At 46.0% G+C, this 25,815-nt stretch overlaps 1 protein-coding gene across 9 annotated transcripts in view; it reads right to left on the reverse strand.

Moving 5' to 3' along the window:
- LOC137434125 (chromodomain-helicase-DNA-binding protein 9) overlaps positions 1-25,815 on the reverse strand; it is a 353,801-nt gene that overhangs the window by 15,588 nt on the left and 312,398 nt on the right. For 5 of the 9 annotated variants that reach the window (XM_068126815.2, XM_068126823.2, XM_068126821.2 and 2 more), the window contains 11 exons: positions 25,046-25,124; positions 24,862-24,907; positions 24,558-24,774; positions 10,292-10,515; positions 9,365-9,650; positions 8,466-9,241; positions 8,011-8,117; positions 7,656-7,904; positions 6,577-7,035; positions 2,312-2,482; positions 1,651-1,788 (listed from right to left, as the gene is read on the reverse strand). In XM_068126815.2, the coding sequence (XP_067982916.2) occupies positions 1,651-1,788; positions 2,312-2,482; positions 6,577-7,035; positions 7,656-7,904; positions 8,011-8,117; positions 8,466-9,241; positions 9,365-9,650; positions 10,292-10,515; positions 24,558-24,774; positions 24,862-24,907; positions 25,046-25,124 (2,752 nt within the window). The remainder of the gene's footprint in view (positions 1-1,650; positions 1,789-2,311; positions 2,483-6,576; positions 7,036-7,655; positions 7,905-8,010; positions 8,118-8,465; positions 9,242-9,364; positions 9,651-10,291; positions 10,516-24,557; positions 24,775-24,861; positions 24,908-25,045; positions 25,125-25,815) is intronic. The other 4 variants (XM_078785749.1, XM_068126819.2, XM_068126820.2 and 1 more) reach the window with 4 other exon arrangements.

The raw sequence follows: 25,815 nt of genomic DNA on the forward strand, positions 1-25,815 counted from the left end.
CTCTTAGTTGCACAGATTTGACAGCTCTAGGGAGAATACTGAGGCGTCAACCTGCCTTAGAAACCACGGAAAGAATAAACAGAACGTTGATCAAAGTATGCCAACTGCCGTGGGAAGCAAGGATATTTTGAGCTTCCATGTATTAACTCTTCGTCGGAGCAAAACACGGAACCAGATAGGGATGAAGGTTGACATAGGTTGCAGAGAACATGGGAGAGTGGGACAGAGGGGAGAGAATAGGAAGGCAGGTGGGAATGGGAAAAACAAATGCAAGGAAGGAGAGAACATTCCTAGTTCGTAATTCTGTCCTAGCAACACAGGGAAACACACAAAATGCATATTTTCAAAATGAATCACAATTATAGAGAGAAACACACCCCTCTCAGCAATGGTTAGAGACCTTAAATCTCAAAAAAGAGGTTAGGACCATCTCCCTGGACATATATTGGACATTTGACACAGTCTCTGCCTCTGGCACAGAATGCCGTCTTCATTTCTGACTCCATTCTTCACTCTCACAGTCAACATGTTGGCATCAATAGAACCTCTCCTCGCCTCTCTGAGTGTTGACTGGTATCCCCCAAGGCAGTGAGTCTTTTGGTGCCAGTCTTGTTCCTCTTTTATATAAATGGCCTCCCCGATGTTCTGGAAGACCTGTTCTTTTTGAGGATGCGCTAGTGTCCTCTTCCACCCCCATCCTTTTGCAAGGCAGACACATCTCTCTCTGCTGATCTAAAAATTATTAGACACTGGTCTGATGAATGAAACATGTCCTTCAATTCAGGAAAATATCAGTCTCATCCTATCGCTCTGGAAGGATCATCCAAGAAAACCAATGTAATTCCTTGATCATCCACTGGAAGAGGTCCAATCTCTTGAACTTCCAGGCATCACAATCAGCCATGGCCTTTGCTCGGCTGACCACATAGTAAATCTGGCCCACAACGATTCGGCATCCATCGATCCAAGTAATTCCTTGGAAAATCAGAGCTACCCACCCACAGTCTACAAGGCCTTTTTATCGGTAGCTCAATCGATTACTGCGCCCCACTATTGGTTGGCGTCCCAGCATCACATCTGTCTCTCCTGGATTCTGACATCTCAAGCTCTCAAAATTATTGGAAGATCCCATGATGAGGCCAAGACGCAAGGTCTGTTGTTGTCACACCACAGGTAGGTCACTGTTTTCTACCATAAATTCTCCAATATTACTTCCTCATCTCTCTCATTTCCCCAACAATCTTAATATACTGCAAGATGCGCACGTTATTCCAGTAACACCCTACTGGTTAAACCTTCAAAATCCAGGCTGAGAGTACACTTTTATTTCTCACTTCTCCCATCAATGAAACCACCTTCCAAAAAGTCGTTCTGTCTCACTTTTTCCTCCAGAATTTCAAGCAAACAGTGCACAACCATCTCGTCATCCCCAATTCTGACCAATGATCTATATTACCGCCCATTAATACAAACTTCTTGCTTGCGAGTTTCAACGTTTCCTTCCCTCCTCCTTTCCTGTTCGTTTATTCCCTTGATGTTTTCCCCAATGATAATTCTATGTCTATAAAAAAAACGAATGTGGGAGATAAAGAGGTAGAAAATAACATTTCAACACAGTCAAACACGGATTAATATAATCGGTAAAAGCACCTTTCTGCCAGTGCGGCGGTTCACGACAGGCACTCTCTCATCACCCGTGAGCCGGCGCACATCTAACTTGCTCGGGTTCTTGCAGCGATGGCGTTTCTTTTTCGGCTTATCGTGAATGTCTCCGAGCATAGACCTTGTCTACGTGGTCACAACAAGAAGCCGATACAGAATAAGGACACCAACCAAGAATCTCATGCAAAAGAAGGTAAGCTTCCAACAAATGTATCATAGGCAAACTGCATAATAAATATATATATATATATGTATATATATCAGTCACTATGCGACCCCCATATCATCAGTGGAGAACCGCCAGCAAGGTGTCCCATACAGCTGCTGCTGCACCTTGCTGGGAGCGATAAGCACCGCCTGCCACACGGTAACGTTATCTCTGGTATCCACTCATCATTATCCACAACATCATTATCCAGGTATCCACAACATCTCTATATATATATATATATACACACATATATATATATATACACACATTTCACCATCCTATGGTACATACTAAAAAATCCATTATTTCACCCTCTCAGAATGCACAACAAGATGATGAGGTTATGCTTTTTGATTTTCATGTCTGAAATAAGAACTAAAGTTAATAACGCAAATGAGCGCTGATTGAAGGTGGTGCATTTGGCCTGCAGAAGCGTACCGGTGGCACGATGGTCCCTAATCCGACAGCACAGCCGGGATGTCTCTTGAGCCATTCATCAAGACCCACATTGCTTTGCAGATCCCCACAAGAGCTCTGAGATTCCGGCCTTGGTGCTAATCCATCGAGACTTCTTGGAAAAGACACTGCCTTAGCCATCTCACCCTCTTCCTGAATTAAAGAAAAAGTTTTCAACAAAGTTCTCTGCATTTACTTGCACATTATTTGATAAATGAAGAAAATCACAAAACTTGATGAAAACAAACATCTATATAATAATAGCGGAAGGACTCGACTTTGTTATCCCTTTTACGCCGCACCCAGTGACCCGATGCCCACGGCACTAATGGATTTACGATCTACGAACCGCGCTCTTTGTTTATCACGTACAGCCATACTCGAAAAATCTGAATTAGCCGACGTTGGGGCCCAAAAGCATCCGATTAACTGCCGATATGACACCATCTTACGACGCCATCGTATTGGCGTCTGCTGGGCGAAGGCGAAGCAAGCCGTCCGCTGATTGGACAGGCGAAGGCGAAAGCAAGCCGTCCACTGAGTGGACAATCCAGAGCATGCATTTGTGCCGGTGTCGGCGATCGTTGTTCATATACGCACTCTTCATTCTTATCTTTCTTCCTAACTCTTACTCGGACAAGCAAATCCCCTATGCCATCCATAATGGTACACTCTATCCATACACCACATCCTCCCTTCCGTGGATGTTCCACGGGTTTCGGCTAGTAAAATATAATTCGGGTAACTGTTTTGGTTCCGTTTCATTGAGCTTTGTCGGTCTTTTTTTGACTGTGCAGAACTCCTCAAAGATAAGGACTCGTAGTAGTTTTGTCGAGTGTTTGCTGTTTATTTTGCTGTCTCTGTGTTTACGGTGTGCTTCTAGTTTGGTTTTATTTTAAAACTCGTGCTAATTTGCGAGTATTCGTCAGACTTTTCGTACCGGTTTTTGAGGCCTACATTTTCCTAGTTTGAGCCCACAATCGTTTTTTTATCGTCTTTTCTCCCTAATACCTTCAAGCCCTTTTGTTTTCTCTCCAGTCCCCTCATTTCTCCTTCAAAAGCTCCCAATTATAACTGCCGTTTAGTGTGTTAAAATAAAAAACTTTAAAAAAAAAACTTAATTCCTTATAACCTTCAAACCTTTCACCTCCCCTGACATCCCCACTACCCCTCACTTCTACTTCCTCTTCCGTCCTCTCCTCAAATTTTACCGTTTCCACTCTGCATTCCTACTCTGATCGTGAAGGTATGCACCACACAACTCAACGTTATTTACTTCAAGCTTTTGCTTTACCCTTCTTTTGCCTAACCTTCAATAATAATAATTAAAAAACAAAGGTAAATTCTCCCACCGTACCGACAAACTCCTTACATACACCGCCACAACTTACCCAGATGGTCTTCACAGTGCCATTTCAAACGTTTCAATTTCCTTTTCCTCCTGTATTGGATTCTCTATTCAATGATAATCACTGTTTTTCGTCTTCAAAAGTCTGCTTTCAAATAAATCCCTCAATCATTCCATCACTTGCATCTCTTCCTTTCTACATTCTCTCAACTTGCCTTTATCCCACCCCTCCTCAAACGTTTTCAAACGTATATCCAAATTGCAAATCTCAAGAACCCCAGCTTGCAATGGATGTCTGTATTTCATCAATTGTTCCTTTTGTCCATCTTCAGTGTCAATCCCTTCCCTGTCTGTTCGATCCACTATTTTCTACTTGCTCGTATCCTACCAACCCTATCCCTTACCAGCATCCCAGACATAATCTGCTTTGCAGAAACCTTCTTCCAATACATCTCTGACTCCTCATTGTTTCTCACTGGTTACTCTCTCCTCCAGTATGATAGTCCTGAGCCTCGTCCTGGTGGCGGAGTCGCTTTCTTTGTCAAAAACTCTATTCCTCACTTTCCACCACACCCCCAGGAGTACCTCTGGCTATGGCTTCCCCTCCGCTCCCACCTCTTGTTTATATGTGCGTTGTACCGTCCACCAAACAGCGATGATTCCATTTACATCCCCCTCTCCGACAACATGAACCAACTTCTATCCACTCGTCCAAACTCTATCATATGTGGTGATTTCAATTATTGGCATGCCAGCTGGCTGGGTGTGGGTACCTCTCTCACCTGCCAAGGCACTTCTGCAACTCATCGAGACTGACACAATCTGTTCACTTCTGGGTCTCAGTCAATAGTACATCATATCTTCTGGATTTGTTTATGACTAACTTCCCTGCAAATGTCTGCTATTCTTCCTCTGCTCCATTCGGCTCTGTTAAAGTGGACATCTCTCTGGCCGTTCTCAGACAGCCACCTCAGCGTCGACGAATCAGGCATTTCATTCAGGCCGACTGACATGGTCTTCAAGCAGCCATCAAACATGGTCTCCCATCTCTACTGACTGGTCTCCCATCTCTACTGTCTTTGACATCAACTGATCCTAGGAATTTTTCCAAAGAAATTTGCTCTGTCTCATGCACAGATTTATCCCATTTCGTCTTCAGTTGTCATACCCTTACTCGCCTAGACCAATCAGCCTGCTCCCAATCATCAGCAAGGTCATGGAATCCATCATTCCGACAATAAATCCTTCCTCTTCTCTAATGGCTTGATCTGAGATGATCAATTTGGATTCAGACGAGGCCACTCTACCATGGACATGCTGCTTCTACTTTCACAACAATGGATGGAGTTCCTCCATGTCATACAGATCAGAGTTGTCTCCCTTGACATATCCCATGCCTTCAACACGATTATGGCACCCTGCACTGCTCAACAAACTCTCCTCTTATGGTATCCATCAAAATCTCCACGCATGGCTTGCTGACTCCCTCTTTTGTCGTAGTCAACATGTGGCTCAATATAATTCTATCATCTCTTCCTGTCCAGGCTGGAGTTCCTCAAGGCAGTGTTCTGGGCCCGGGGCTTTTTCTAATCTTCATCAATGATCTCTCCGACACTCTGGAAAATCCTCTATCTTTTTGCTGGTGATCAATATCACGAATCACCCTTTGCCAATACCTTGATCTTGATCAATCTTGATCTTGGAAACCTTGATCAAAGATCACCCTTTGCCATACCATCTCTCATCCCTCAGATTAACAGGCAGCATCCTCTTCACTTTCTGCAGACCTGGAAAAAAAATCACAAGCTGATCAAACACTTGGAACATGTCTTTCAATCCTGACAAATCTCTCACTCTCACGATGTCTCTCTGAAAAGACCGCATGGAAAACCCTCCCATCTACTTTCTTAACAATCCTCTTGAACAAGTTCTGTCAGTCAAGCTTTTCGGTCTCACTATCTGCCATTATTTTTTCCTGGGAAAACCACATTTCCAACCTGGCCTCCAAAGCTACTCGCCGACTGGACATCCTTCGTCATGCGAAGTCCTTCCTTGGCACCTCTGAGCTGCTCACCACATACAAAGCTTTCATCAGCAGCTTGATGGAATACTGTTCTCCCCTCTGGGCCGGTGCTCCTGCCTCACACCTTGTTCGGCTTCACGGTGTTGAAACCAAAGCTTTCAGAATCATTGGAATCTCCCGTGATGAAGCCGATTCCGAGGGCCTTTCATTTTCTCACCGCAGGCAGGTAGGTGGTCGTTCTGTCTTCTACCGACTCCTCTCCGGCCTTGCTCCCCCTGTTCTGTCTGTGCTCTGTCCCCCCCCCAATATTTCTGCAGGATGCACAAGGTCTGCCAGCAACCCTCTTCTGGTGAAACTTCCAAAATCAAGACTCTCTGCTCACCTTCACTCCTCTTTTTTCCCCTGCTTCTGGAACAAACTCCCACACTCTGTTCAATCCCACTCCTCCCTCCAGGTCTTTAAAACAGCTGTTCACCACAATCTCATATTTTCCGTCCATCCAAAACCATAATCTTTTCTACCCCCGTTAATCCACTCCAAACCCACCTCCTTCAAATTCACTGTTTTATTTCCTGAAAGCCCCTGTAGTGTCCATGTTATTTATCCCGTGTACCCCGCCATAGCCCCCTCTCTCCCACAGAACTCCTGTTGTCCCTGTTCCCTACTGTTATTGTGCTTCACTCTCTGTTCCCCCTCTTGTCTCCTGCTTCCTTTGTTAGATGTTATTTGTGTTAGCTCATATTCGAGCCTCGACTTGGTACACAAAAAAAAAAATTCTGTATACAACGGCAATGAGTGAAGGAGGTGGAGGCTAAGCTGGTCATTTTCACTTAAAAAGTCACAAGGCAATGCATTGTAAAAATCTCAATCACTTACCAATCCCTTCCTTGTGAGTAATGCCATGTCAAACCCTTCAACATTCTTTTTGCGGCCTCGGCGCTTTTTGGTGGCAGGCCCTTGACCCTCAACCAATGTCCCGTTGGCTGTACTCTGTCGTGCACCGCTTGCCTCGGCTCCACGGGCTTGCAGGAGTGCATCCAGACGAGAGCGCAATGTTTCAGCTGCAGCTGCCTGTAACATGCTGCTGGCTTGCCGTGGAGTGGTTGGTCGAGATGAGTAGGTCGAGCTGTCACCCTCAGGCCCGGCGGAGGAGAGATCTAGTGCAGAGTCTGGGCCTGTGTCGGGACAAAGCACAGACCAATGCCGTGGTGCAGCGTCGGCTGTGGAGGCCTCAAATAGGCCTTGCTGCTGAACCCCACCACCCATTTCATACGAGTCGTCTTCATGCCCTCGTTTTGGTCGCTGTTTGTGGAAAGTCATTTTGAGACCATCTTCCTATAAGGACGCAAGGAAGCAATGGTGAGTTAGAAAAGGCAGGCACTATGATCCTCAAATAGTGTCGGTAAGCTTAGACAAGAGCAGAAGATGTGCCACCAGATAAGTGCAGCATGCAAACAGCAACACAACTCATCAGCAGCAAAAGCAATAGGAGAAGGCAGCAGCCTGACAACATCATGCAAACTTCGATATAACACTAACACACACACTAACACACACACTAACACACACACACACACACACAAACACACAACACACACACACACACACACACACACACACACACACACACACACACACACACAATGACAGTTCCATGTCCACTACCAAGATTCCAACAATGGAAGCTTGGAAGGGGTATGGGACCACCCTCAGCGATGGCTTTTTGGAAAGAGATTTAAAAAAAACTTTCGCAGCCAAAACAAAGGTAACCAGAATTGTGAGTAGTTAGGAGCTTATTTGTTGCAAGGAACAGCACGAGTTAGTGAAAACACCCAAAAATCATCCCATATCATGATCAAGCCAAGAGGGTGGCCCAAGTGTGAGGCTCACAGAACAGTGGAAAGAGTGGAAGCCTCTAAACATGAAAACATCCACGAAGGACGCAACAAACGTACGTCGTCGATTTTCACAACAAAATGCTTCTCCTCTTGTAGGTCCCTCTTCACCTTTGTAGCCTGGGGCGACGGCGCTGTGTCATCCATGCTTTGCGCCGGTGAGTCACTAGGCAACGGGCTGTTCGTGTTGCTCGGAGTGAAGTTTGATGGATGGCCCGGGAGGTCAAACTGATGTCGACGTGATGATGGCCACTTGCCATTGAGAACCGTGTAACATATGTGATCTAGCCTTGTAATCATGACGCGGTCCTGTTGCACAGCGGCACCATCAGTACACTTTACACAATAACCATCATAATTCAGTTCCATTGCCACTTTTTTCGAGAGAAAATATTGAAACTGTGCAATTGATTACCTTTGGCCAATAAGCAAAAGTATACATGGTCTCCGTTGGCACGCCATGGACAGAGAGTTCACCATCCTCAGCCCTCTCAGGAGGCCAGGCATCACCCTTGGTCATGCCTGGAGTCAACAACCGGGGAGGCAACATTTCCAGCACCTACTTGAGGCATCCAATGAAACATGACAATGCAACTTTAATTGCTAATGAGAGAAAGTACTATTATTTGACCTTGCCATGCAGTTCAGATAATGACCCACCAATCCATCAATTGCAAAGTGCAAGTTTATGTATAAAAGGAGACGTCTATTGTACACCACTGGGGAAATAAGCAATTGTGCTTAGTCTCAAAGCAAGAAATTAGCTCTTCTAAAATTCTCAATGTCTATTGTAACTTTCCAAACAAAAAATAAAGACTATATTTAGCTAAATTATCTTTTTTTGATGAAAACAAGCACAAATAGACGCACATTCTCTGGTCCATTTCTCTTCATCACTGTCCGTTTCCTCACAGTCTTCTTCCGCTATCTTGGTTTCCAGCTCCGTACTTGCAGACTCTACAATCACTTCTCTTGTTTGCAAGCCCGCAGGGCTGGGAGGATGCAACTCAACCTTCAAGGCACTCTCAACGGCTTCACTGCAGTTTGTAGGTTCTTCTTTAACCTCAGACTTAGGGCTGTGCCTTTGTAGATTTTCTGTCTCATTTGGAAGTACAAACTCAGAACTGGATGTGGGGTCTGCGCCTTTTAGTCTGGGAACATGCTGGCCACTGTTGTCACAAGTAGTACAGCCCTTGTCCAAAGGCACAGGTACCAGAGGGGAATGCATCTGGGCTTGCAGCTGCACCTGGGCCTGCGGCTGCGCAAGGGCTTGTGGCGGCACCTGGGCCTGCACCAGGGCCTGCGTCTGCAACAGGGCCTGCGGCTGCACTTGGGGCTGCGGCTGCACCAGGGCCTGTGGCTGCACCTGGGCCTGCAGTTGCACCAAGGCCTGCGGCTGCACCAGGGCCTGCGACTGCACCAGGGCCTGCGGCTGCACCTGGGCCGGCGAAGCCACCTGGGCCGGCGGAGCCACCTGGGCCTGCGGCTGCACCTGGGCCGGCAGAGCCACCTGGGCCTGCGGAGCAACTTTGGCCTGCGGAGCAACCTGGGCCTGCGGCTGCACCTGGGCTTCAAGCGGCCGATGATACTGATGCAGGCTGAGGTTTGCAATATTTTGAGAATTCAATGTCTGATTCTGGATATATCTGCAAAGAAAAACACAAAGTGTTGTAATAGTCAAGAAAAATAAAAGTAGCAAACCACTATCCATCATTCTCTTTATTTACTGCCTCACTTCTGCTGAAACAAAGCAGAAATGTTACACTCACTTCTGCTGACACTCGCGGAAAGACAGCGAACGGTCGTTGAGGATATGGTAGTCTGTACGGCTCACACCATGCTTCACGACACCACGCAACAGTTCCCCATCATGCCTGCCACACTCCCACCAGTCTGGCAGCTCATAGGAAGGCTGACACAGTGTAAGGTGCTCATGAAGCTGAGGGTGCGACAGCACCTGTTCACGCGCTTTACGGAGGAGCTCAATGCGGTAGAGAGTGCGCGACGCACGCTCCTCAGTGATGGGCTGAATGTCGAGGCCTGGATCGACCAGATCTACGAAAAGACAAACCGGTTCTCTAGCTGCAGCTGCAGTTCTCAACTCGATATACAAGCTCTTCCATCATTGGAGCCTATGAGGTCATTGGCTCCAAAATGATGCTCATTTTATTTTATGCACAGTAATCAAAGTTTTGGTAACTTTAACAATGCAATGAACAGTAATAACAGCCAGAAATAACTGCAATTGCATGAATAATTAATTATTAATGCAAGTGAGTGGACATCAAAAATGAACACCATTTGATGCAACATTTAAAATGACAAGACGAGGTGGGCTGGCAGGATAGCCAAGATGTATGCACAATCGCCTGAGCTGCTTAACCTGGGTTTGAATCTCAGCCCAGCTATAAACTGTTATCTCGGGTGATTCATCAACCTGTGTTCCCCGCCACTCGGATGGACGTTAAAATGGACACCCCATCTGTAAGCATCAGTTGGTGGACGATAAAGATCCCACAATGTCCTTCACAAGGAGAAGGCGAGCTATCACCAAATTCATGAACAAATGACAAATTCCTGCTCTAACCTACACGGGGCACTGCATCAGAGCCACAGATGCACCCACAGTAAATGATGCCACCTGCAGCCATGTGCTGCATATGAAAGAAGAAGATGAAAACATGAGGTGTGCTCACCATCACTGTCTTGTGGGGGCAAGTGGCACACTCGGCGGCACATGGCTAGGAAAGCCTGAAGGTACTTGGTGAGGCTCTCGTCTGTTTTCTTGTCCAGCCGTGCGAAGTCCCGGAAGCGTGACCAGTCATAGCAGCCATGCAGATGGTCAAACTCCACTCCATATGTTGACACCACTCTATAGAAATCTGCTTCCTCTCTCCTTGTCCACCTGCCAGGAACACCACTGTTTAAAAGAACTAACGAGAAGGGGAAATGTCAGGCAATAAGCTATGTATATATAACAAGAGTAAAACATAACCTCCGTCCACCTTGGGTGGCGGAGGCTAAAAGCTATACAGTAAATAAATATATAAATAAATAAATAAATAAATAAATAATAAATTAAAAAAAGCACAAAATGCAACTCATCTAAAAGCCAAAATACTTGAAAACTTTCACTTGTCCTCTCACAAACATACTTTTACGGAATTTTAAAATAAAACTACTGGCTGTATACAATGACATGTGTCCAAACTTTTCTTTCAGCATCTACATGCAACACGCACAAAAACATAGTTTTAACAACCATGGATAAATTATTTTAAACATGCATTAAATTTAATAGGTTTCTGATTGTTGGAGTAACCGAGTAAAGGGAGATAGATGTAGATCGAGAGATGGCCACAGCGCAAGAGATTGACACAGCACAAGAGATGGCCACCACAATAGATGGACACAGCGCGAGAGATGGACACAGAGCGAGAGATGGACACAGAGCGAGAGATGGACACAGAGCGAGAGATGGACACAGAGCGAGAGATGGACACAGAGCGAGAGATGGACACAGAGCGAGAGATGGACACAGAGCGAGAGATGGACACTGAGCGAGAGATGGACACTGAGCGAGAGATGGACACTGAGCGAGAGGTGGACACTGAGCGAGAGGTGGACACAGAGCGAGAGATGGACACAGAGCGAGAGATGGACACAGAGCGAGAGATGGACACAGAGCGAGAGATGGACACAGAGCGAGAGATGGACACAGAGCGAGAGATGGACACAGAGCGAGAGATGGACACAGAGCGAGAGATGGACACAGAGCGAGAGATGGACACAGAGCGAGAGATGGACACAGAGCGAGAGATGGACACAGAGCGAGAGATGGACACAGAGCGAGAGATGGACACAGAGCGAGAGATGGACACAGAGCGAGAGATGGACACAGAGCGAGAGATGGACACAGAGTGAGAGATAGGTACAGAAAGAGAGATAGCCACAGAGGAAAGATAGAAATAGATTGAGAGATGGACAGCACGAGAGATGGACACAGAACGAGAGATGGACACAGTGAGATGGACACAGAGCAAGAGATAGGTGTAGAGCGAGAGATAAGTATAGAGCGAGAGATAGGTATCGAGCGAGAGATTGGTATCGAGAGAAAGGTACAGTGCGACAGATTGATTTTGATGGTCACGGGGGAGGTCACGATTTTTCGAAGCTGTCCACGACCTTCAGGCATGCTCGAAGTTAAGTAATTGTTCACAATTGTATTTTTGTCGAAACTGTATTTATCTTACGTGTGTTGTGTACCTATAATGCGTCCCTTGGAAGATTATCGGTGTTAATCTTTCATACCTGTATAGAGTGGTCGAGTATTTCGTGCCGCGATATATTGCGGCCTTGTTGTTGTTCTTTAAGCTTCCTACCTGGAGGCTTTGTTTTCTCTCAGCGGTCGATTGTGGTCCTTCTACTCTCGTTCTCTCAGTCTTTTCACCCTGCACTTCCTTGTTTAAATTCTTAACGAAAAATAAATAAATAAATAACATTTCCTTCTTTTCGTTCGTTCTGCGACCACGTGTTTCACCCCCATTTTCACGCCATTTTCATAACAACCATTCCCCAGATCTGTTTTGCCCTGTTCCTTTTGCTGACACCTTTTGCCCTGTCCACGTGACTCGTGGTTGTCCGTCTAGCTTCCTCTCCCCGTTGGTATTTTTGTGAATATTAGATTGTTCTTCACGGTTCTGTTGAAATATGTTTAAACTTTCCCCTGCAGTGTTTTATTCAGTGGTATATTACAACAGGCTGTTTTTCTTCCTATTTAAAAGGCTTTTTTCAATTTCCTCTCCAACTCATTCCATTTCAAAAAAATATTCAATCTCTTATAATTCTAAATCACGACATGCTCTAGATTCAAATTCATTCCACCCCTCCTCCATCGTTCTTAAACGGATCTCTAACTTGAAAATCACAATAAACCCAATTTGTTATCAATGTTCGTCTTTCATTAATCATCCACTTTCTAAACTCCCCCCTTGCCCCCCCACTCCAAATCTTCCCCCTCCCCTCCAAAACTCCCCCCTTGCCCCTCCCCTCCAAAACTCCCCCCTTGCCCCTCCCCTCCAAAACTCCCCCTTTGCCCCTCCCCTCCAAAACTAACCCCTAACTCCTCCCCTTCAAAACTCCCCCCCTACCCCTCCCCTTCAAATCTCCCCCCATACCATCCCTCTCCAATTCTCCCCCCTCCCACCTCCTTCTCAAAGCTGCCTCCTCTCCACTTCATCTCCCTTCTATCTCAAACCTCCACCTCCCCCAACCTTCTACTTTCCTCTGCCCCCCCTCAAAGAACCCCTCATTGTGCCTCATCCAATCACCATCAAACCCTTTGTCCTCCTCATCCTTCCCTTTCTTGTAACTCTTCTGTATTCTCTGACACACTATCAACTGCTCTTCCTACCTCCACCTCTCATCCTTCATCTGACCCTACCCCTCCCCTCTCCTGCACCCGATACTCCCCTCTCTCCTCATTAACGATATGGACCTCAAACATCCGGGGCCTTCGCTCAAACCTGATTGATCTGTCCATTCAGGTTGCTTCTGACAATCCAGACTTGATCTGCTTAACAGAAACTTTCCTCCTTCAAGATGTCTCCGATTCCTTAATATCTCTTCCTCGTTACTCCCTCCTCCGGTATGATAGACCTGAGCCTCATCCTGGAGGTGGGGTTGCTATCTTTATCAAAAAGTCTCTTCCTCACTCTCCTTGCACTGTCCTCTCTCCACCCCACCCCCAGGAGTACCTCTGGCTACGGCTTCCTCTCCGCTCCCACCTTTTGTTCATATGTGTTCTGTACCGTCCTCCAAACAGTGATGACTCCATTTACATGTCGCTTTCTGACAACATGGACCAACTTCTATCAACTCATCCCATCTCTCTCTTCCTCATATGTGGCGACTTCAACTGTCATCATGCCAGCTGGCTGGGTGTGGGTTCCTCTCTCACCAGCCATGGCACCTCAGCAAAGGACTTCTGTGACTCATTGGGACTGACACAATCTGTCAATTTCCCGACCCGGATCTCAGTCAATGGAGTATCTTCTCTTCTAGACATGGTTATGACAAACTTCCCTGCAAATGTCTGCTGCTCTTCTTCTGCTCCAATCGGTTCTTCTGATCATGTGCTTGTTAAAGTGGACATCTCTCTGGCCATTCTCAGAGAGTCTCCTCAGCGCCGACGAGTCAGGCATTTCACTCAGGCTGAGTGGTACGGTCTTCAAGCAGCCATCAATCATCTGGACTGGTCTCCCATCTCAACTGCCTCTGACATCAATTCTTCCTGGGAATTCTTCCAAAGCAAATTGCTCTCTCTTATGCACAGATTTATCCCATCTCGTCTTCAGTTGTCTTACCCTTCTTCCCGTCCATGATACACTGAATCTTGTGGTGAGGCAGTTGCGCTGAAACAACTTGCCTATGCCTCTTGGAAGGCAAATCCAACTGAAGGCAATCTCAGTTCCTTCCACCAAGCTCGGAACAAGTGTGTGTCTACCCTCAGGAGTGCCAGGAAGCACTATCTCTTCACACTCAAGAATGAACTCTCAAACCTGTCTCCTTCCTCCAAATCCTGGTGGCATCTGGTCAAATCCGTTTCTGGTGTTTGTTCCAACTCCATCCCCTCCCTCACCTCAAATGGCTACACAGTTGACAGCGCACGTCACAAAGCCGAATGCCTCAACTCTGTGTTTGCCTCAAAATCTTGTGTCCGAAACCCATCTCTCTTTGTTCCCACCTTACCCAGTCAAACCCAACTGCTCCTGGACTCTGTGTCCTTCTCTCCTGACAAGGTGGAGACGTTTTTGTCAAACATCGACTCTGATTCTGCAACTGGACCAGACGGCATCAGCCCATGGGTCCTAAAATCCTGCTCTGCCACTCCATCTCACCCTCTCTCTGTTCTTTTCACCCTCTCTTTTGCTCAGGTTCATCTGCCAGCATCTTGGAAATCAGCAAACATTACCGCTTTGCACAAAAAATGTGCAAAAACAGATCCTTGCAACTACAGACCAATCAGCCTGCTCCCAATTATCAGCAAAGTCATGGAATCCATCATTGCTTTGGATATCAAATCCTTCTTCTTCTCCAATGGCTTGATCTCTGATCATCAATTTGGATTCAGACCAGGTCATTCTACTCTGGACATGTTGCTTCTGCTGTCTCAACAATGGATGGAGGTCCTCAATGCCAAACAGGAAATCAGAGCTGTCTCACTTGACATATCACATGCCTTCGATATGGTCTGGCACCCAGCTCTGCTTACCAAACTCTCCTCCTATGGTATCCATGGAAATCTCCACGCTTGGGTTGTGGACTACCTCACTGGTCGTAGTCAACGTGTGGCCCTGAATGGATTTCTCTCATCGCCCCTTCCTGTTCTGGCTGGAGTTCCCCAAGGTAGTGTTCTGGGCCCTGGGCTTTTTCTGGTCTTCATCAATGATCTCTCCGACTCTCTGGAGAACCCTCTCTATCTCTTTGCTGATGACTCCACTCTCTGCCGCTCCAATCTTCATCCCTCAGATCGGCAGTCTGCAGCGTCCTCACTCTCTGCAGACCTGGACAAAATCACAGACTGATCAAACAAGTGGAACATGTCTTTCAATCCTGACAAATCTCACACTCTTACGATGTCTCTCCGAAAAGACAGACTGGAAAACCCTCCCATCTACTTTCTGAACAATCCTCTCCTAGAAGTTCTGTCGCTCAAGCTTTTGGGTCTCGCTATCGGCCATGATCTTTCTTGGGAAAACCACATTTCCAAGCTGGCCTCCAAAGCCAGTCGCCGACTGGGCATCCTCCGTCATGCGAAGTCTTTCCTTGGCATACCTGAGCTCTTCACCACATACAAGGCTTTCATCCGCAGCTCAATGGAATACTGTTCCCCCCTCTGGGATGCTCCCCCAGCTAACTCGACTTCATGCTGTTGAAACGAAAGCTTTCAGAATCATTGGAATCTCCTGCGATGAAGCTAACTCCGAGGGCCTTTCATTCACTCACCGCAGGCAGGTTGATGGTCTTTCTGTCTTCTACCGACTCCTCTCTGGCCTTGCTCCCCCAGCTCTCTCTCTGTGCTCTGGCCCCCAAATATTCCTACAGTTCGCACAAGATCTGCCAGCAACCCTCTTATGGTTAAACTGCCAAAATCTAGGCTCTCTGCTCACCTTCACTCTTTTATTCCCCTTTTTTCCCGCCTCTGGAACAAACTCCCCACTCCCTTCAATCCCACCCCTCCCTCCAGGTCTTTAAAACAGCTGTTCACCACCATCTCTCATCTTCCCCCATCCAAAACCTTGATCTTTTCTACCCCCGCTAATTCACCCCAGATACACTTTTTCGAAATTCCAACTTCTTTCCTGGAAGTCCTTGCAGTGGAAATCTCTGGTCTTTCCTGGAAGTCTTTCCTGGAAGTCTCCGGTCCCTGGAGCAAGGAAGCGTCTTCGACCTCTGCACGGCAGCAAAGTTATAGTATTTTTTCCATTCGTGTCTTCGTCAATTTCTACTCGTTTTTTATTGTGCATGTGTTGCAGTGTGTTTTCTTGTTGGTGTTAATTTGCAATTCTTGCAAACTTTTGTATAATTTAATCATTTTCTGTCCCACCGCGTGCGCGGCCTGGTTTCTCTCGGCTTCCCTACCCCCAAAGGTGTTCTGTGAATTTAAGTTCTTTCCTTCGCTGTATTGCTTATTTCTTAGATTTTCTCTTCTCCCCCTAACTTCCCCGAACATCGACCACTTGTCTAACATTTTAAATACCGTCTGGCAAATACTGTAATTAATCGTGTTCTGCTCCTCGTGTGCGGCCTTGAGCCCCCGTCGTTGTTTGCTAACTTAAGTCCCCTACTTCGTGTTTTGCTTGGCTCTTAGATTTTTCCCTTCTACCCCGAAAATAATACTCTTTGTCTGACGTTTTAAATCCCCACCCCCCCCCCCCCCCAAAAAAAAACAAAAAATAAATAAATAAATAACCAAAAACATTTATTTTTCCTTTCTCCACGTGTGCTGTTGTCTCATCCTGTACTTCTGTCCAGGTGTGCTGTTCGCCCCGCCCCCATTATCTCCTTGCCATCCACCTTTTGCTCTGTTCACGTGACTCGTGGTGGTCCCTCTCGGCCCTCCCACCGTCGGAATTTTGTGCATTTAAGATTGTTCACGGTTCTGTTTAAATATTATTTAAATATGTTTAAACTTTCCCCTTCAGTGTTTTATTCAGTGGTATATTACAACACGCTGTTTTTCTTCATATTTAAAAGGCTTCTTTCAATTTCCTCTCCAAATCATTCCACTTCCAAAAAAATTAATTCAATCCCTTATAACTCTAAATCACTGCATGCTCTAAATTCACATTCTTTCCATCCTTCCTCCATCGTTCTTAATCGTATTGCTAACTTGAAAATCACAATAAACCCAATTTGTTATCAATGTTCGTCTTTCATTAATCATCCACTTTCTAAACTCCCCTCTTGCCCCTCCCCTCCAAATCCCCCCCCTTGCCCCTACACTCCTAAACTCCCCCCTTGCCCCTCCACTCCGAAACTCCCCCCTTGCCCCTCCCCTCCTAAACTCCCCCCTTGCCCCTCCCCTCCTAAACTCCCCCCTTGCCCCTCCCCTCCTAAACTCCCCCCTCACTCCTCCCCTTCAAAACTCCCCCCCAACCCCTCCCATTCAAATCTCCTCCCATACCATTCCTCTCCAATTCTCCCTCCCCCCTCCTCCTCCTCCTCAAAGCTGCCTCCTCACCACTTCGTCACCCTTCTATCTCATACCTCCACCTCCCCCAACCTTCTACTTTCCTCTGCCCCCCCTCAAACAACCCCTCACTGTGCCTCATCCCTTCACCATCAAACGTTTCGTTCTCCTCATCCTTCCTTTTCTTGTAAGTCTTCTGTAATCTCTGACACACTATCAACTGCTCTCCCTACCTCCCCCTCTCATCCTTCATCTTACCCGACATCTCCCCTCCCCTGTCCTGTACCCGATGCTCCCCCTCTCTCTTCATTTTCAGTATGGACCTCAAACATCCAGGGCCTTCGCTCAAACCTGACTGATCTCTCCATACAGGTTGCTTCTGACAATCCAGACTTGATCTGCTTATCAGAAACTTTCCTCCTTCAAGATGTCTCTGATTCCTTAATATCTCTTCCTGGTTACTCCCTCCTCCGGTATGATAGACATGAGCCACATCCTGGTGGTGGTGTGGCTATCTTTTACAAAAACTCTCTTCCTCACTCTCCTTGCACTCCCCCTCTCTCCACCTCACCCCCAGGAGTACCTCTGGCTACGGCTTCCTCTCCGCTCCCACCTTTTGTTCATATGTGTTCTGTACCCTCCTCCAAACAGTGATGACTCCATTTACATTTCACTGTCTGACAACATGGACCAACTTCTATCCACTCATCCCAAATCTCTCTTCCTCATATGTGGCGACTTCAACTATCATCATGCCAGCTGGCTGGGTGTGGATTCATCTCTCACCAGCCATGGCACCTCAGCAAAGGACTTCTGCGACTCACTGGGATTGACACAATCTGTCAATTTCCCTACCCGGATCTCAGCCAATGGTGTATCTTCTCTTCTAGACTTGGTTATGACAAACTTCCCTGCTAATGTCTGCTGCTCTTCTTCTGCCCCAATCGGTTCATCTGATCATGTGCTTGTTAAAGTGGACATCTCTCTGGCCATTCTCAGAGAGCCTCCTCAGCGTCGCCGAGTCTGGCATTTCATTGATGCCGACTGGCACGGTCTTCAAGCAGCCATCAATCATCTGGACTGGTCTCCCATCTCCACTGCCTCTGACATCAATTCTTCCTGGGAATTCTTCCAAAGCAAACTGATCTCTCTCATGCACAGATTTATCCCATCTCGCCTTCAATTGTCTTACCCTTCCTCCCGTCCATGGTACACTGAATCTTGTGGTGAGGCAGTTGCCCTGAAACAACTTGCCTTTGCCTCTTGGAAGGCAAATCCAACTGAACGCAATCTCAGTTCCTTCCACCAAGCCCGGAACAAGTGTGTGTCTACCCTCAGGAGTGCCAGGAAGCACTATCTCTCCACACTCAAGAATGAACTCTCAAACCTGTCTCCTTCCTCCAAATCCTGGTGGCGTCTGGTCAAATCCGTTTCTGGTGTTTGTTCCCCCTCCATCCCATCCCTTACCTCAAATGGCTACACAGTGGACAACGCACGTGACAAAGCCGAATGCCTCAACTCTGTGTTTGCCTAAAAATCTTGTGTCCCAAACCCATCTCTCTCTGTTCCCACCTTACCCAGTCGAACCCAACTGCTCCTGGACTCTGTGTCCTTCTCTCCTGACAAGGTGGAGAAGTTTTTGTCAAACATCGACTCTGATTCTGCAACTGGACCAGACGGCATCAGCCCACGGGTCCTAAAATCCTGCTCTTCCGCTCTATCTCACCCTCTCTCTGTTCTTTTCACCCTCTCTTTTGCTCAAGGTCATCTGCCAGCATCCTGGAAATCAGCAAACATTACCGCTTTACACAAAAAAGGTGCAAAAACAGATCCTTGCAACTACAGACCAATCAGCCTGCTCCCAATTATCAGCAAAGTCATGGAATCCATCATTGCTTCGGATATCAAATCCTTACTCTTCTCCAATGGCTTGATCTCCGATCATCAATTTGTATTCAGACCAGGTCATTCTACTCTGGACATGCTGCTTCTGCTGTCTCAACAATGGATGGAGGTCCTCAATGCCAAACAGGAAATCAGAGCCGTCTCCCTTGACATATCACGTGCCTTCGATACGGTCTGGCACCCAGCTCCGCTCACCAAACTCTCCTCCTATGGTATCCATGGAAATCTGCATGCATGGCTTGCAACTACAGACCCTTCCTCTTCTTCTCTCTGGTCGTAGACAACGTGTGGCCCTGAATGGATTTCTCTCATCTCCCCTTCCTGTTCAGGCTGGAGTTCCCCAAGGCAGTGTTCTGGGCCCAGTGCTTTTTCTGGTCTTTATCAATGATCTCTCCGACTCTCTGGAAAATCCTCTCTATCTCTTTGCTGATGACTCCACTCTCTGCCGCTCCATTCCTCTTCCCTCAGATCGGCAGTCTGCAGCCTCCTCACTCTCTGAAGACCTGGACAAAATCACAGACTGGTCAAACAAGTGGAACATGTCTTTCAATCCTGACAAATGTCACACTCTTACTATGTCTCTCCGAAAAGATCGACTGGACAACCCTCCCATCTACTTTCTCAACAATCCTCTCCAAGAAGTTCTGTCGCTCAAGCTTTTGGGTCTCACTATCTGCCATGATCTTTCTTGGGAAAACCACATTTCCAAGCTGGCCTCCAAAGCCAGTCGCCGACTGGGCATCCTCCGTTGTGCAAAGTCCTTCCTCGGCACACCTGAGCTCCTCACCACATACAAGGCTTTCATCCGCAGCTCAATGGAATACTGTTCTCCCCTATGGGCCGGTGCTCCTGCCTCACACCTAGCTCGGCTTCACGTTGTTGAAACCAAAGCTTTCAGAATCATTGGAATCTCCCGTGATGAAGCTATCTCCGAGGGCCTTTCACTCACTCACCGCAGACAGGTAGGTGGTCGTTCTATCTTCTAACAACTCCTCTCCGGCATTGCTCCCCAAGCTCTCTCTGTGCTTTGTCCCCCAAATATTCCTGCAGGTCGCACAAGATCTGCCAGCAACCCTCTGATGGTTAAACTGCCGAAATCTCGGCTCTCTGCTCACCTTCACTCTTTCATTCCTCTTTTATCTCGCCTCTGGAACAAACTCCCACACTCCCTTCAATCCCACTCCTCCCTCCAGGTCTTTAAAACAGCTGTTCACCACCATCTCTTATCTTTCCCCATCCAAAACCTTGATCTTTTCTACCCCCACTAATTCACCCCAGATACACCTTGTTTGAAATTCCAACTTCTTTCCTGGAAGTCCCGGCAGTGTCCATATGTTTTATACCTCTCCCACCCTCCCTTCCCATGCCCCCCCCCCCCCAAAGCCCTCTCCCTCCCACAGATCTCTCGATGTCCCTGCTCTCAGATGTTGTCTTTGTGTTCCTCCCCCTCTCGCCCCATCTTGTCTACCGCTCCCCATGTTATATGTTTTATGTGTCGGTTTGTCTTTCAGTGTGATTAATGTTAGCTCTTTCACAAGCCTCGATCTTGTATACAAAAAAAAAAAAAAAAAAGTGTCGATATGTTTTATACCTCTCGCACCTCCCCCTAAGCCCTCTCCCTCCCACAATTCTCTCGATGTTCCTGCTCTCAAATGTTGTGTTTGTGTCCTTCGCCCTCTCTCCCCATCTTGTCTACCGCTCCCCTTATTTTGTGTTTTATGTGTTGGTTTGTGTCGGTTTGACTTTTTGTGTGATCAATGTTAGCTCTTTCACGAGCCTCGATCTTGTATACAAAAAAAATAAAAAAAATGTGAGACTGTCTCAGCACAACTTTTCACAATCGTTATTCATCTTCCCATGTGTGACAAGGGTACTTAAAATTAACGAGAATATAAATGAGAACCGAAGCGAGAAACAGACAGGAACACACAGCTCAAACAAAAACATGAGTGAGTTAAAAATAAATAAAATAAAAATAGACCACACATAGATAGATAAAAATAGACCAAAATAGATTGCCTTATTAATTTATATTGTCTGTCTGTGTGTGTCTTTGCCACTGTCTCAGTCTCGGTCTGTGTGTGCGTCCGTTTCCATCAGTCTGTCCGTCCGTCTCTGTGTCTGTATGTCTCTGTCCGACTGCCTTCATTCACTTTCCCCAACCATCAATTTCAATGCATTGTCCATCTCTGTTGACACTTTTAAAAACTTTTTCTTTAACCAATGGTGGAAAAGTCACCAAATTTGGCAGAAAGGTTCCCTCCACTCGATTTTCTTTCCAAGCCATTTTCAAACTCAAATTTTAAACGGGTCCTTGTGGGATCAAAGAGATTAAAAAAAAAATACCCTTTGTTCATCACTTCAAAATTCCATTTGGAATTTCGATAAAAATTGGTGATTTGCTTCATTTTATTTCTTTATTATATTTTCAAAACGAGCCGAGAATGGCCCGTGCAGGGGCTGATCCGAGGATCTCACCAAACCGTCCGATCGGTAGTAGCGACGACGGTGTGTTCAAAGGGCAGGGACTTAATCAATGCGAGCTGATGACTCGCACTTAATGGGAATTCCTCGTTCGTGGGACACTGTCTCAGGCCCCAGTCCCAATCACGGATGGGGCTCAGCGGTTTACCCGAGCCTGACGGCAAAGGGCAAGGTACACGCTGGCCCGTCCAGTGTAGCGCGCGTGCGACCCCAGACATCGAAGGGCATTAAGCGTTCATTAAACATTAAACATTCATTAAACATTAAACGTTCATTAAAGGATTACGAAACGAAAAACATTACGAAATTACATTCACACCATCACGTCAAACACTACCGTGAACACATACATCGTCACAATGAGAATATCGTCACAATGAACATTATGCGAACGCGAATGTTATGCCGGAGTCCAAACCTGAGAATGCTGGAGACCAAAGCTGAAATTTGGAAAACTAAATAGCCTATTTTACTCCTGGAGATCCCAGGATTACCCACTCAAAATATCTTTGCGATCGGTTGAGCAGTTTTTACGGTACCTTCGAACAGACAGACAGCCGGACATTTGGGGAATTATAGTAAGAAGATCGTCACAATGAACGTTATGCGAACGCGAATGTTATGCGGGAGTCCAAACCTGAGAATGCTGGAGACCAAAGCTGAAATTTGGAAAACTAAATCGCCTATTTTACTCCAAGGGGTCCCAGGATTACCCACCCAAAATATGTTTGCGATCGGTTCAGCAGTTTTTACGGTACTTTCGAACAGACAGACAGACATTTGGTGAATTATTTTCAAAATGCGGTTAGGCCATCCCCAAAATCACATTTTAAATAGGTTACTTCATGGCGTCAAAGAGGTAAAGGTGAACTGGTGTCTCCCAACATAGAATTGTCAAGCAGAGATGAACTTCAGGGCAATTCAGAATAAGCAAATAAATAAATAACTTGACTTGCCCATACCCAAAGCTTTTGAAAACAGCGAGTATCCTCAACACAACATCTTTACTGATACACAATGAGATTTCATCCGCATAAAGTGTAAAACATTCTCCAATATCACAGAATGTGTTGTAATTCACCACCATCAGTTTTACTTCTTTCTTTGGGTTAAGAGATTGACCAAGATAGGGAGATCTCGTGTCACACACAGTATGCTAGTTTTTCTGAATGAGAGTCCACATGAAGTTTGGCATCAACTTGAAAAAGAGAAAGATAGAGCAAGTTCTTGCTGAACTGTTAAACATATGCTCTGGAATTCAGTTTATAAATACAAACAAAATTGTATGATATCCAAGGTCATTTGTTAAATTTCTCTCACTCTTCTGTCATATTGTCAAAGGATGCATTTTTGCTCCACCTTGGTTCTCTTCTCTTTTAAAACGATCTTCAATTACCTGCCAAATTGCTGTGATGATTTAAATCGCCCTGATGGCAGTTCCCATTTTGGTAATTCCCATTCTGTTGGAATTCTGTAAATGCCATCCTCCAAAACTCCAGAGAAAACAAAGCAGTGACCCTCCAATAAATATGCTTGTGGTAAAACCCTAGCTCTCCAAATCCCTCCCCAAAAAACCAACCAAATACACACATCGTGGCAATTCTCAACAAAAAAGCAAAGCCTCAGAAAATTTGGATAGAAAGTATATAATCAACGAATTTTGAGCCAAAAAAAAACAAACAAAAAAAACAATCTCATAATTGACGAACCTCTGGTGCTAACTCTGCACAACACCATCAGGCACAATGCTCTGTTTGCCAAGCTCTTTGCCTGTGGCATGGAAGGCCGCTTTCATTCATGGATATCTCACTTCCTTCAGTCGTGCAGTCAGCATGGTGCTATTAATGGAACCCTCTCCTCTTTCAGTGGATGCTGAATGGCTACCAAAGCAGTGTCGTGGGTCCAGTCTTGTTCGTCATCCACAAGAAAGATCTCTCCGATGTTTTAGAAAATAATCTCTTCTTTTTTTGCAGACTGCAGTTATATCACTCTCTGTTGATCTACAATCGATGAGATGATCTGATTAATGGAACATGTCATTCAATGCTGGAAAATCTCAGTCACAACCTGTACCACTGTTAGGATGTTCAAATTAAGCCACTCTATTTATATGGTCAGCTACTAGAAGAGGTTTTCCCAACATGTAAGCTTCACTATCAGGGCTGATCATGAAGCAAAGCTGGCGTCCATGCCCACAGCCTTTTTTAACCCCATTAAACCAACCGAATCCAACCCTCTGAGATGACGTTGCAGCATTTCCTCTCATCCTCTCTTCCAACTTTCCTACTCATTCATTCCCTTGCTTATGTCCAATTCCTTCCCCAATGCCCTAATGTCAGTTCATATCCTCAATCCCCCTAGCTCTTCTACGAGGCTCAATTTTGTGAAGACAAAAATGGCCCTGACAAAAAGATAACCATGAAACGTCACTTCAAGAGCCACAATCATTAGGTAGACAAAGGAGGGCTGGCAAGATAGCCGAGAGGCACACGCACTTGCCTGATCTGTCCCGCATGCAGAGTTCAAATATCAGCCTGGCTATGAACTGTCATTCTGAAGTTTTGCAGGCAGTGTAATTCATCAATGTGCACCATCCCTCGGACTGACATTAAACTGGGCATCCCATCTTCTAGCACTGATTGGTGCACGTTAAAGATCTCGGGCACACTTAATAAATGATAATTTCCTGGTTTTTGCAGTCAATTATGCTATCCACAACCATGTGCTGCATATGAAGGTAGAGAAAACTAAGACAAAATAAATGAATAAAACAAAATAAAAGAACAGGTGTACTAAACTACAAACAACAAAGAACCACAGATAAAAAACATAATTAATATTTCTAATTTAGAAGGCAAAAATAGTTCATGGTATCTTACCTCTGCCTCCTCTCAGTCTTGGCTACCTCGCGCGCACGTACAGCATCTTCGTTACGCCGGCGACGGCGGTCGCCTTTGTTGACAGCCTGGAGTCTCATTTGCTGCAGCTTGTAAGAGCGTTGGTACGCAGTCACAATACGGCGTAGGCGTGTTGTCAGTGCAGATGCCGGAGGCCAATGCATCTTTCCACCCTCATCACCGGATGCCAGACTTAAGTCTAGGACAGAGTGTCAAACATTAGCAGCATGTGACCTGCGTCCGGCCAAAGCAAATGCACAACACACTAAAGAATCAGCAATCTCACCTTCTGGCTGGCCAAATTTGAGATCCGACGGCGATGATGAGAAAAACTGAAATAAAGAGAAAACATTCAAAAAGGCCACCGCTGTTGACTAGAGCCATCAAAATGGAGATAACATTTTCAACACAAGCCATTGATATAGCATCATTGACGATCAAATTGATGTGGTGAAAGGAGAAATTCTCACCTCCAAGTCCAGCTCATCCCGGTAGGGGCGTGCTGGCTTATACTCTGGGTCTTCACCTTCGTCCCGGTCAAAGTCAGGCCTAGGAACATAAAAGGAAGCAGGCTTCAAAACCTCTCTGAGAATACAGATAACCCCAGTAAGTCAGTATTTTCTATAATTACGGTCATTTTCTCCTTAATCTGCAGAAATACATAGCAGATTCCTGAACTGCATTAGCCACACCTGAAACAGACTTGTGTACAACAAGAACCTTGAATCACAGCTTATACTTTGGTCAATCCTCTTGAAGTTCTTCCTTAACAATGCTTTTGAAGAAATTCAGTCACTCACACATTTGGGACTCAAAAGTTCTTCCTTGGCAACCTGAACTCTTATCCACCTATGAGGCCTTCATCCACACCTTGGAGTACTGCGTTCCCCTCTGGGCTGGTGTCCCTGCTCAGTTTGATACCATGAAAACCAAAAAAAATGGAAACCATGGGATCTCCCACAATGAAACTGAGTCTCTGGGACCATCACTTCCACAGGTTAATGTTCTCTCTATCTCATTTGTTTTTTCACCCTCTGCCCTTTCTGGGCTCGAGAAGTGCACTCCCCCCCCAGCTTATAGACCTCTGCTGGAATATCGTCGACTCCCGGGGCCTTGCGTGATTTCAATAGCACTATTATTCTCTTTGTGGGACAGGGGTTCATCCGATTTGTTGTTTCCCGACATGGTATCCTCGCTTTTGAAGCTTCCTGCACCATCTTTCCAAGCAGCTCTCAAAGTG

This window comes from Myxine glutinosa, chromosome 10, assembly GCF_964187855.1.
Source record: "Myxine glutinosa chromosome 10, kmMyxGlut1.1, whole genome shotgun sequence".
In the NCBI taxonomy this organism is placed as follows: Eukaryota; Metazoa; Chordata; class Myxini; order Myxiniformes; family Myxinidae; genus Myxine; species Myxine glutinosa.